The 12,466-nt window shown below is 35.5% G+C and overlaps 1 protein-coding gene across 1 annotated transcript; it reads left to right on the plus strand.

Moving 5' to 3' along the window:
- The first annotated feature begins 789 nt into the window (after positions 1-789).
- slc1a3b (solute carrier family 1 member 3b) lies at positions 790-9,517 on the plus strand. The gene is made up of 10 exons (XM_056271280.1): positions 790-930; positions 1,458-1,710; positions 1,913-2,050; positions 4,226-4,430; positions 4,522-4,564; positions 6,012-6,283; positions 7,578-7,811; positions 7,889-8,083; positions 8,181-8,315; positions 9,239-9,517. Exons 2-10 carry the CDS (start codon positions 1,530-1,532, stop codon positions 9,447-9,449), a joined length of 1,614 nt encoding a protein of 537 aa, XP_056127255.1. The 5' UTR covers positions 790-930; positions 1,458-1,529; the 3' UTR covers positions 9,450-9,517.
- The last annotated feature ends 2,949 nt before the right edge of the window (positions 9,518-12,466 follow it).

Here is a 12,466-nt window from a genome sequence, read left to right on the forward strand (position 1 = left end):
CAACTGTTTTCACCATTGAAAACAATAAGAAATGTTTCTTATCAGCATCAAATTAGCATATTATAATGATTTCTGAGTGGCTGGAGTAATGGCTGCTGAAAATACAGCTTTAATTGCCACCACAAGAATAAATTATATTTATTAAAATAGAATAGTTACTAACAAAGCAGATCCAAAATGTTTAAATGTGTGTCGCCCTATATTTTCTGCAATATGAGATCCAATAAAATAAAATAAAATATGCCCAAAATAATTTGTCGCCTGTCGCAATTTTTGTATGCACGACGCACAAGACCTTTAATTGGGTTAAATCACTGAATATGTAAATTACACAGGGTGACGTCACCCAACGGGACGGGAACGGTTCACAAATTGAATGAAGGAAGTTCTGTTTGTCAGGCCTGTGGGAGAGGTGAGTGTGTGAAACAACTCTCACCCCGCAGGAAGTCCCATCACGAGTGTCATCTGAATAGCTCAAAGACCTGCCGAGAGTCAAGTGTTTATTCTTCCCCTTCTAACTGATTTAACGTGTTCGTTCTCAGCCATTGAAATCGTCTCTCAGGATGTGAAACACGATGTGAGTTTTGATCTCTTATAGTTGAATGCCACAGAGACAGAACTAAGGTTCACCTCATGTGTCTTCTCAAGGAAAGCTTGGAAAGCAGACAGCATCTGCTTTTGAAGCTGAACATCTTTTTATCGTAATTTCATGTGAAAAAAAACAAGCAACGACCCCTCCTGCCATTCCATCATGTACCACAACTGGGCCCCCCTTTACATTGTCTTGAGCATCTCCTATTTGGAGTTTGCAAGCTCCACCCCCTTTGAGATCCTGAGTATCAGGAGCTTCTTACTGGTGGAAGGTTATTAAATTCCCAGCACAGACTGGCTCACTCGGGGCATCTCAGCAGAAGAGCTCACTGGAAGCAGGTAAGCAGCTCTTATTCTCCCAGCTACTTGTAGCTAGCTATGGAGGGTTTTTTTTATGGCCTGATGATGAGCATTTGCCTGGAAAATAATTAGACAATAAGTTATCTGTGGGTAAAATATTTAATGCAAATTGACATATATCCTGTACCATTTAAATGCAAAGAGATATTTATGTGGTTCACTGTGAATTGATGAACCTCAACTGCAAGCTACAATATCAAATATCTATGATGGAGGAAATACATTTTTTCATCTCTAAAATAAAAAACCTTTCATTTACTTGAAATGTAATATTGCATATACATTGCATGTGTATTTAATAGTATATATAATGCATAAGAAATATATATGTACGGTATGTTTATTTATTTATTTACTTTGTTTTATTTTATTGCATTGATAAAAAGCTTTCATTTACAAGAAATTGAATTGCATATCATATATTTAAATAAATTCTTTCCCATTTTAACTTTAGGATTTAGAGCAGTGGGTGTGCTAGAGTTTGTCTCATTCTCTCTTCTTTTTAGTGTAGGGTCTCTTTTGGGTCACCGGTTCAGCCCAGCTAGCTTGATCTCAGTGTGTTGAGTGACATCGCCAGCATGACCAAAACCACCGGGGAGAAGCCGCGGTCGCGCAGTCGCGTGCAGCAGTTCCGTGAGAGAATGCAACTGCGTTCCCTAAAGGCGAGGAAGAAAGTCGAAGACATCAGTAAAGATGACGTGAAGTCCTTTCTGAGAAGAAATGCTTTTGTGCTGTTCACCGTTGGAGCTGTGGTCTTTGGTCAGTGCACCTGGTTAACTGAAATTACATTCATTCATAGTGTGAAAGTTTGTTCTAACCATCTAAAGAGGCAATCTAAACTGAAGTTAGTTGCTTGCTCAATGACACACATCTACAACCTAGCGGTTACCACTCAAGATCTTTAACCACCATACCACGCCACCAGTTTTACCAGTATTCACCAGTTTTATGCTTTATTCAGGTATTGCGCTGGGATTTGCTCTGAGACCGTATAAGATGTCATACAGGGAAGTGAAGTATTTCTCCTTTCCTGGTGAACTATTGATGCGTATGCTGCAGATGCTAGTGCTTCCCCTTCTAATCTCAAGTTTGATTACAGGTATGATGTTTTATTGTTTTGATTATTATTTTATTTTTTTACCAGACATGCAACTGTTCGACCTCACGTTTTAAATCAAATGTTACAGCGATGATATAAAAATGCTTCATACAAAAACGGGAAACTTAAGTTTAAGTTCGAACTCTTAGGCCTGGTTTCACAGACAGGGCTTAGATTAAGCCAGGATTAGGCCTTCGTTTAATTACGGTATTTAAGTAGCTTTTATAAACGTGCATATTGAGACCAAACAATGGCACTGACATATTTTAGGATATGTCAGTGCATGTTGCTTTCAGTTAAAACATGAATTTTAGTCTGGGACTAGCTTAAGCCTTGTATGTGAAACTGGGGTTTAATGAAAAGTATAAAGTGAAAATGGGGCGGTCCTAGGAAGATCCTCAATAGCTTCTCATTGGGTCTGAGCTGATGGGACCCACCCATAAAAAAGTTGTCCCAGGCCCTGTGAATTTTACTGACAGACCAGTAAAGAGCAAATCAGTGAAGGAAGGACATAGTAAAACAAGGACATTAATAGAATGATAACGTGAGAATGATGTGAATTTGGAATTGTGGGAGTGGCTGGACTTTTGAAGTAATTCTATAGGATGTGAAAGAGAAAAGGGATTAAAAGAGGCATGGAAAGGAAGGAAATTACTGGCCAATTAATGCCAACACAGAGAAAAAACAGCTCAGTAATTAAAGGGCCATGGAATTCAAGTCACTGTATGTGAGAGAATTAGTGACAGAAACTTAAAGGCCTGGTTTCACAAACAGGACTTAGGTTAAGCCAGGATTAAGCCTTAGTTCAAATAGGATATTTAAGTAGCTTTTATATAAACATGCCTTAGAAAAAAACATTACTGGTGTGCATCTTGAGACAAAACAACGGCATTGACATATTTTAAGATATGCCTGTTGCTAGAGTTAAAACAGCTCAAACATGTATTTTAGTCTGAGACTAAACTTAAACATTGTCTGTGAAACCGGGGGACTCTATTTTCTGGTTTGTAGACAGTGACCTCTTTGTGCTTCTATTAAAAGTGGCAGTGAGAATGAGGCAGAGGTTGTAATGACAAGTTCAGCCCCATCCACCACCCTGCTGCTTCACATACACAATAAAATATTTTTAGCTTGGCATAACTAGGAATATTTGTATAAAAAAAACAATACTAAGAAATATCTAGATTTTTAGTTGTTTTGGCCTATTTTAATGCTGAGACTAAGACTGAGGCCTATATGCAAACTCTAATTGGTTAATAATAATAAAAATAATAATAGATGTACTTTAATTTAAATAATATTTTTTTTGAATAATAATTTGATCATTTAATTTAAATAATAATAATAAAATAATGTTTAAATAATAACTACTAATAATAAATATTATTATTATTTAAAATCAGTTATTATATTATTATGAATAATATTATTCTATATATTTTTATTTTTTATTAAATTATTTGTTGGGCATTTTATTTGGTAATTGTGCCACACCTGGGTGTTAGAGGGTGCCGTTTTATTTATTCACTTCTTTGTAGCTGCACAACATGAGTCATTTCTTTAGTTTGATACAAGTGCATTGGGAGACTGTTTGCTGTTGCCCTGGAGACATAGAGAGGGTGGCATGACCGCTGAAACAGGCCGGTGGAGGAATTTCCCAGGCCTGTCCAGGACAGAGAGAGATGAGCGAATGCCATTTAAGAGAGAGAGAAGTATGGTCGAGAGACACAGAGTGTGAACAGAGGAAATTGTGAACTGAGAGGCTAAACTTAAAAGGCTCTGGAGTTTAAAAGATTCTGGAGTTTGGGCCCCCAGGAGGAACAATGGCTGCTTTCTCTTTCTGGTCTGTGGGTCAGGACCGCAGAAAGGACTCATTCAAAATTTTAACCGTAATTTGTTTTGGCAAGTCAAAGTTATCTTGCCTAAGCAAATTGACTTCTGCTGAGATTTCTATTAATCCCGAGACTTTTAAAGTTAAACGATATAGTCCTTTTCAGCTAAATTAAGATTATAAAATGAATTTTTCACTTTTCACCACCACCATTTTTCATGTCCAAGTACAAGACCTGATTTTATTTTCAGCAGGGATGGTACATGGAACCATGTATTTATTGAAAAGTGATTTGGATTCATTCTCATAGAAGAAAATGCTAAAACCGTATTCATTCTGTCTAGGCATGGCAGCTCTGGACAGTCGTGCCTCTGGAAAGATGGGCATGCGTGCAGTGATATACTATATGACCACCACTTTCATCGCAGTGTTTATCGGCATCATTATGGTTCTGATTATCCACCCGGGCAAAGGCTCAAAAGATGAATTCGCCAAACAGCAGAAGATCGAGAAGATCAGCCCAGCTGATGCCTTCCTGGACCTCATCAGGTAATGGGACAGGTGTAGCCCATCATTTACTCCAAAATACTGATATTAACCAATTACTTTATTCAACACATGTGCTGAATTACTTTTGCAGAAACATGTTTCCTCCTAATCTGGTTCAAGCCTGCACTCAACAGGTATGAATGTTTTCCCTTCATCCTATCACTCAAAATTTCTCAGTTCTGTTTTATCATCATCAACAATAATCATAAACAATGATAATATATTAGCTGTTTTCCATGCATTATGAAATTAGCAATGGTACATTTTCTTGCCTAAAATGATCTTTATCACTAAAAAAACATAAGCGATTGAATTTAATTTAATTTAACTTAAAATCATGTCATTTAAGTGAATACTAAAGAGGTAGATAAATAGATAAATATATACAACAACATGTAAACAAATAATTAATGACAATAACATCTAAATAATAGCTTAAAATATAACTGCAATATAAATTAATATAAATATTTGGCTCCATATCGATTACACTGTCAATGTTGTTTCTAGTGAAAAAAACATTTAAGCAATACATTTTCATGTAACTAAATGTAGAAATCTTGGGGAATTAAAAAAAAAATTATTTAAAATGAAAATATTTTTGATGGGTGAATTTTTTTTTTTTATTGTGTGGTGCACCTTGCCAGAAAATGAGAAAATGTTTTGCTGACAGGACCAAAATTATTTATTCGGTTATTATAATTTGTTTCTTAATTATTAACCACTTTCTTGCCAATTAGGTATTTCCAGAAATGAAAATATTGAATATTTATGACTCATATAGACAGATAGTCTCTCTCTCTCTCTCTCTCTCTCTCTCTCTCTCTCTCTCTCTCTCTCTCTCTCTCTCTCTCTCTCTCTCTCTCTCTCTCTCTCTCTCTCTCTCTCTCTCTCTCTCTCTCTCTCTCTCTCTCTCTCTCTCTCTCTATATATATATATATATATATATATATATATATATATATATATATATATATATATATATATATATATAATATTGTGAGGTTTAAGATGTTCAGGAGACAATTTGGGGTGAAGTTCCAATATGATTCCCTGTTCAGCAGGAGATCAATTCATCATCAAGACTTGATCAGGCTTGATGACATTTCAAACGACAGAAACTTGTAATTTATCACTCTTGGATCAAAAGGCCTTGAATTTATAATCGTACCAATACTGTTTACAAGTCTGACAATGTTTCATTTTTCCTACTGCTGGCCCAGGCTAGTTAACTTAGCATGTAAGGAATAGACTTTTTCCATTTAGGATTTTGAGAGTCTGGCTTAATTTCGACCCACAGCTGTGCCTGACCGAGAGCTTTGGCAGAGCTGTGATGTTGTCACAGTCGGATATAATGGGACAGAAATGGCCAGACAATAACACTGAAGAGCCTAACAGTGGCTCACAGTCTGTCCGGACACACTCCACAGGGACACCCCGTAGTCAACCAGATCTAAATAAAATATTATAATAATTAAATTAAATTAAAATAATATGAACAGGATCTTGTCATATAAACCTGAAATCAGATTGATTCTTGCTGATTTTTAAAACTAGTTCCTTCTCTTTTTCCTCCTGTAGTTCAAGACCCAATATGGCAAGAGGATCATTAAGGTGAAGATGATCGTGAACGATTCAATATTCAACCTAACTAACGCCACCCAGGAGATTTCCCAAGAGGAAGTGATTCCTCTCCCAGGCTCCACCAACGGGGTTAATGCCCTCGGGCTGGTGGTGTTTTCAATGTGCTTCGGCTTGATCATTGGGAGTATGAAGGAACAGGGACAGGCTCTCAGAGACTTCTTCGACTCCCTCAACGAGGCCATCATGCGACTTGTTGCTATTATTATGTGGTGAGTGATCCCAGACATACAAACCTTTGAGAGAGAAAAAAACGTGCTTAAAAAGTAAACTCATTTAATAACATGTGTTAATGTAGCCTAGGATGGGTTTTCCAATATTCGTTCCTTATTTGAAACATATAAATTTAAAATAAAACTCAACAGGGAGCATAACATTTTATCAAGTGTATCTGAACCGGTAACATTATATTTAACTTATAATCCTGCCATGCTAATTTTTATCTCTTAAATCCAAAATTAAAATATTATATTATATTATATTATATTATATTATATTATATTATATTATATTATATTATATTATATTATATTATATTATATTATTCAAAAGTTTGGGATCAGTAATTTTATTATTAATAAATTAACACTTTTATTCAGTAAAAACGCATTAAATTCATCAAAAGTGATTGTAAAGACATGTATAATGTTAAAACAGATTTTTATTTTAAATAAATGCTGTTCTGTTGAACTTTATATTCATCAAAGAAAATAAATATATTACTGTTTCCACAAAAATATTAGACAGCACAACAATGTTTTCAATATTGATCATAATGAGAAATATTTATTGAGCAGCAAATCAGCATAAAGAATGATTTCTGAAGGATCATGTGACACTGAAGACTGGAGTAATGATGCTGAATATTCAGATTTGCTGTCAAAGGAATAAATGACATTTTAAAATAGAATTTTTTTTATAATATTTCACATTTTTATTACTGTTTTTACTGTATAATTGATCAAATAAATGCAGCCTGGGTGAGCATAAGCCATATTAACCATTATAATTTCAAATAGGTAATACATATTTATTCAAATTTATTGGTATTTATTTGTTTATTGGAGTAGTAATGTATTGGAAAAAGTAGCTTATTAGGAGGCCTAACAAAAATCTGCCTCGAGATTAACTTTGTGGCTTGTAATGTAAGTAACTTACAATAAGACATTGATCATAATTCATAACAGAAACGCCTCTTAATAACCTTCACCTTACTGTAGAATTAGATGAATTTCCTCTTTGTCTGGACAGAAATGTGCCCTGTGCTCTCATTTTTTGTGACCCTGTTTCATGACCTCCTTTTCATCTGCATGAAAATGTCAGAATGACTCATTGACATTTTAGGAAACCTTATTTAACAAGTGATGCTTCTGGATGCAGGTCCATCCCTGATCCTTAATCTGTTTTCTTTCCACCGTTATAATTTAGTAGTTTACTTTTGTGACTGAGAATGAATGGAGGTAAATGAGCGCACCGTGTCTTTAAACTCCATATCCTGTTCCCAAGGTATGCACCTATTGGTATCCTCTTTCTGATTGCTGGAAAAATCGTGGAGATGGATGACATCACTGAGATGGGCGGTCAACTCGGCATGTATACGATAACAGTGATAATCGGCCTCATGATACACGGCATGATCATTCTACCGACTTTGTACTTCGTCATCACCCGGAAAAACCCCTTCATCTTCATCACGGGTTTGCTGCAGGCCCTCATCACGGCTCTCGGCACCTCTTCCAGGTAGGGCCAACAAAGTCAAGCTGCCGAAATCGTGAATATTGTGCTATCGTTTCACTTTTACATTTTCCATCCCCCAGCTCTGCCACTCTTCCGGTTACCTTCAGATGCCTGGAGGAGAACAATAAAGTCGACAAACGCGTGACTCGATTCGTGCTGCCCGTTGGAGCCACGATCAACATGGATGGAACAGCACTGTATGAAGCCCTGGCAGCCATCTTTATCGCCCAAGTTAACAACATGGACATGAACTTTGGGCAGATCATTACCATTAGGTGGGATTTTAAATATATAAATAATTCATTAAGAAAACAGAATGATATATACATCACAATTTTCTACATATGATTGATATTTCTTTTAATGATGCAGCATCACAGCCACTGCTGCAAGTATCGGGGCGGCTGGAATCCCCCAGGCTGGGCTGGTCACAATGGTGATTGTGCTGACCTCTGTCGGACTCCCAACCGATGACATCACCCTCATCATTGCAGTTGATTGGTTCCTGTGAGTGACCTCTTATAAATAATTTGTGATTTGATATGGTTTAAAAAGGGAATAAAAGACTCAAGAAACACTTAAAATTGTAAGAATTTGCATGCTATTCGAGCTAAACAAAAAGTATTTGGACACTTTCTGATTGTTATTGTGCTGACCTCTGTTGGACTACCAACCGATGACATCACCCTCATCATTGCAGTTGATTGGTTCCTGTGAGTGACCTCTTATAAATTCGTGATTTGATATGGTTTAAAAAGGGAATAACAACGCAAACAATATATGAACACTCAAGAAACACTTAAAATTGTAAGAATTACATGCTATTCAAGCTAAACAAAAAGTATTTGGACACTTTCTGATTGTGATTGTGCTGACCTCTGTCGGACTACCAACCGATGACATCACCCTCATCATTGCAGTTGATTGGTTCCCGTGACTGACCTCTTATAGAATTATGATTTGATACGGTTTAAAAAGGGAATAACAATGCAAAAAATATATTAATTTGAAGTATTTTGCAAAACAAGGCAAAATCTTCTGCTAAAATGACTGCGTTTGGCATTGGCACATATTTGGGACTCCCGTCTTTTCTTTTCTTTTTTTTCATTATCAACCCAGGTGACACACTTTGATATGTTCCCATTAGACTTGCTCCATTTTTTCAATGCATTTCATGTAATTCAATAGGTTTTTACATAGAAACGTAATTAGGTTGGCCAAATTAATCATTCCAGATAGATCCCCTTTCCCACAAGTTACACAGCTAAATGTGCTTCTATTTAAACTAGGATAAAAACTGAGCTGAAAGTTGAAAACTTTTTGACAACCAATCAAGTATCGCTGATATTTTACTGTCTCAGGGTGAAATATACAGGTAAATAAATGGATTCTTCATTTCCTGTTTTACTCACTTTCTGTTGCACTTACAGGGATCGACTGCGCACAACGACTAACGTCCTGGGAGATTCTATAGGAGCTGGAATTATAGAGTTCCTGTCCAAAGATGAGCTTCAGGGCGGTGATGTGGAGTTGGGGAGCTCTGTGCTGGAGGAGAACGAAGTGAAGAAACCTTATCAGAAAATCCCTCAGGAGAACGACTATGAGAATGAGAAACCACCAGACAGCGAGACTAAGATGTAGAGCCTGCATATTCAATGCCCAACCAAGGATTTTGTGTGTGTTTGTGTCTGTATATGTACAGTGGCCCCAGAAAATATATGAACACTTAAGATACACTAAAACGTGTAAGATTTTATCAAACTAAATGCATTTATTTTAAAGAAATATTGTATAAGCATGCTATTCAAGCAAACCAAAAAGTATTTGGACACTTTCTGATTGTGGAAATTTGGGAAATGAACTACACTTGACTTTATAACGTACATATACATATACACATACGTGTTTGTATATATTTATATATATATGCAAATTTTGTTGCTATGAAATAAAATTCATACATTTGTGAAGTGTTGCTTATGTGTCAAAAGTGTCCAAATATTTTTTAGGGCCCGTGTACACACACACACACCCACATATATATATATATTTGTTTTGTTTTTGAATCTATTGTTTTCAACCTTCTTTTTTCCTTTTACTGTAATTTTGTTGTTGTGCTTTAGTTTGGTTCTCAAGGTCATACCGATTGTTATTTTGATTTGGCAGGAGAGTTTTACCTTTCCAAAAATATATAATAACCATTCCTTTTTTGTATTGCTTTTTCATTATTTTAATAATTAGCTGAAATGTGAATCTATGTAGGATATGGGGGGCATTGGTATATTGGTGACCAACCTTTGTCACACGAGCTACAAGAGTGTTAAAACGAATAAGGACATGGATGTACACAAGACTTAATCAGAAATGAATGTCAGTGCTTCATCTGATGAACAGACAGAAGTTCATTACACTTTGCTTATGCCAAGTTCTGCGCTAGGTGTTCAACATGAGCAGGAGACCAAGATTAAAAACTTTTGGGCTCCATTTGTAATGTGATCATCTATAAGTGGAGTATAAAATATGTATTACTGTAAATATCAAGTGAAAATTATGTTTAGCTTTGAAAGCTGCTTTACACATCTTTATGTATGAGAAGACTCATCGATATTCCTCAGTGTTTCAGCAGCTATTTGACTTTTCTCTGCAGCTCGCACAACTAATCCTAACTGAACAAACACATATGCATTTATGAGATTTTTTTTTATTATTGTTTTCTATTTTCCTATATTTCATCCACTGACCCTTTTCTTGCCATTTGCTAACATTAATGATACATAGAAATAATAAGTGCTACTGAATATTAATAGTAGGAAAAGGGACTGAATGTTTACAGTCTTGTGATTGCAGTGACATAAATCATTTTGAAAATATAAATCTTTTGAAAACATGCTATAGACACAGGTTGGACTGACACGTACTCGGCTGGAAACTGTGATCTTATATTTGCCTTTTTAAAATTCTTAGTTTTTTTCATGTCACTGTAAATTTCCTGTCTCAAAAGCAAAATGGGTGATTAGAGCTATAGAGAAATGCATGTTGTGTGTTAAATATAGTTTTGAATAAAATGGAGAGAGGTGATGCATTGTGCTGGAATTTTGATTAATGATAGATGAGTAGCTGTGGTTTATTATATTTTTTACACAGTCCAAAATTTTCAACAAACTCTTTTGATATTGGAGAATTAATCTTAATTAAACATGAATAGAATGTGGAATATAATTAATATATTCAAATTTATTTATTAAAAAAAGGCCAGACAATTTTGATCCTGCAAATAAAGGAAAGATTAAAACGATCAATAGAGAAGAAACGCAAACTTCTAATCTAGTGGATAATTCAAAATGGACTCATGCTGGCATCTAGTGGTCAATAATTTTCTTCAGGCAAAAAAACCCCCTCAATTTCATAAGGATTCTAGTAGTTGATAGGTGTATTTTAATGCATTATTAACCGAATTGTTATTAAAAAGCTCTAATGAAGGTGCATTTGGGCTATAGTTAAGAAAAAGGTGTGCTTGTCTCTGTTATGATGTCTCAAAGAACATCTACGTATGTGCCTTCATTGAAGTCACCTACAGTTCACACTTCAATGAAGGCACTGACAAAAGTGTTATTTAAGACGTTATGACAGAGGCAAGCAAACGTTTTCCTTAAAGGGATCGTTCACCCAAAAAGGAAAATTCTCTCATCATTTACTCACCCTCAAGTTGTTCCAAACCTGTGTGAGTTTTGTTGAACACAAAAGAAGATATTTTGAAGAGTAGCCTACAATTGACAGTAGGCATTGACTGCCCTAATATTCGATGGCTATCGTCAACTGTTTTGTTACCAACATTCTTCAAAAAATCTTCTTTTGTTTTCAACTGAAGGAAGAAAACCATACAGGTTTTGAACAAATTGAGGGTGAGTAAGTGATGACAGAATTTTCCTTTTTGGGTGAAATATCCCTTTAACTATAGCACAAATGTTCCCAGAGCTTTTTAATAACAATGCGGTGCATAATGCATTAGCCAATTTAGTCAATTGACCATAGCCACACACACACACACACACACACACACACACACACACACACACACACACACACACACACACACACACACACACACACACACACACACACACACACACAATTAGCCTACACATTTTTCTTCTCTAGAAGTGGGTTTATATTATAGGTCTTAATCTAGATCAAATGTAGACTAGATAATATAGAACTAGTTTAAGATCTAGATCAAAACCCTCCTAAATTTGAATATTTTCGAGACTTCTGTCCTTCTGTGCATACAATTTATTATTTACAATAATTGCTGGCAAAAACAATGGCATGACATTTATTTATTTTTACGGTTCAAGTCAGGCAAAAAAAAAAAAAAAAAAGTGTACCCGTTATTTAATTGCAGCTTTCATAGTTTCAATTAGCCCCATATAGTGTGACAATATGCCTTGTCATTGGGGCATGTTGTCACAGAAGGTCAACGGGTGTTCTTTTTGTCCCTGGTGGAAATGTTTAAAAGCTTCTTTTTTTTTTTGTAGCCAAGACATAAGGTATGTGCTTATACATAAGATAACTGTGAAATATTCAGAGTGGTGTAAAAACTATTTAGCCTGAAATATTAGTTTAGTCCCGTGAGGGGGCGATATTGAACTCATATCCAG

This window comes from Rhinichthys klamathensis, unplaced genomic scaffold (genome assembly GCF_029890125.1).
Source record: "Rhinichthys klamathensis goyatoka isolate OS25496 unplaced genomic scaffold, OSU_Roscu_1.1 h1tg000314l_1, whole genome shotgun sequence".
NCBI lineage: Eukaryota > Metazoa > Chordata > Actinopteri > Cypriniformes > Leuciscidae > Rhinichthys > Rhinichthys klamathensis.

Coding starts and splice junctions, on each gene's coding strand:
- slc1a3b (XM_056271280.1), top strand. CDS start 1,530: ATGACCAAAACCACCGGGGAGAAGCCGCGGTCGCGCAGTCGCGTGCAG. Junction 6,284..7,577: donor CTTGTTGCTATTATTATGTG/GTGAGTGATCCC, acceptor CCTGTTCCCAAG/GTATGCACCTATTGGTATCC. Junction 8,084..8,180: donor GGGCAGATCATTACCATTAG/GTGGGATTTTAA, acceptor TTAATGATGCAG/CATCACAGCCACTGCTGCAA.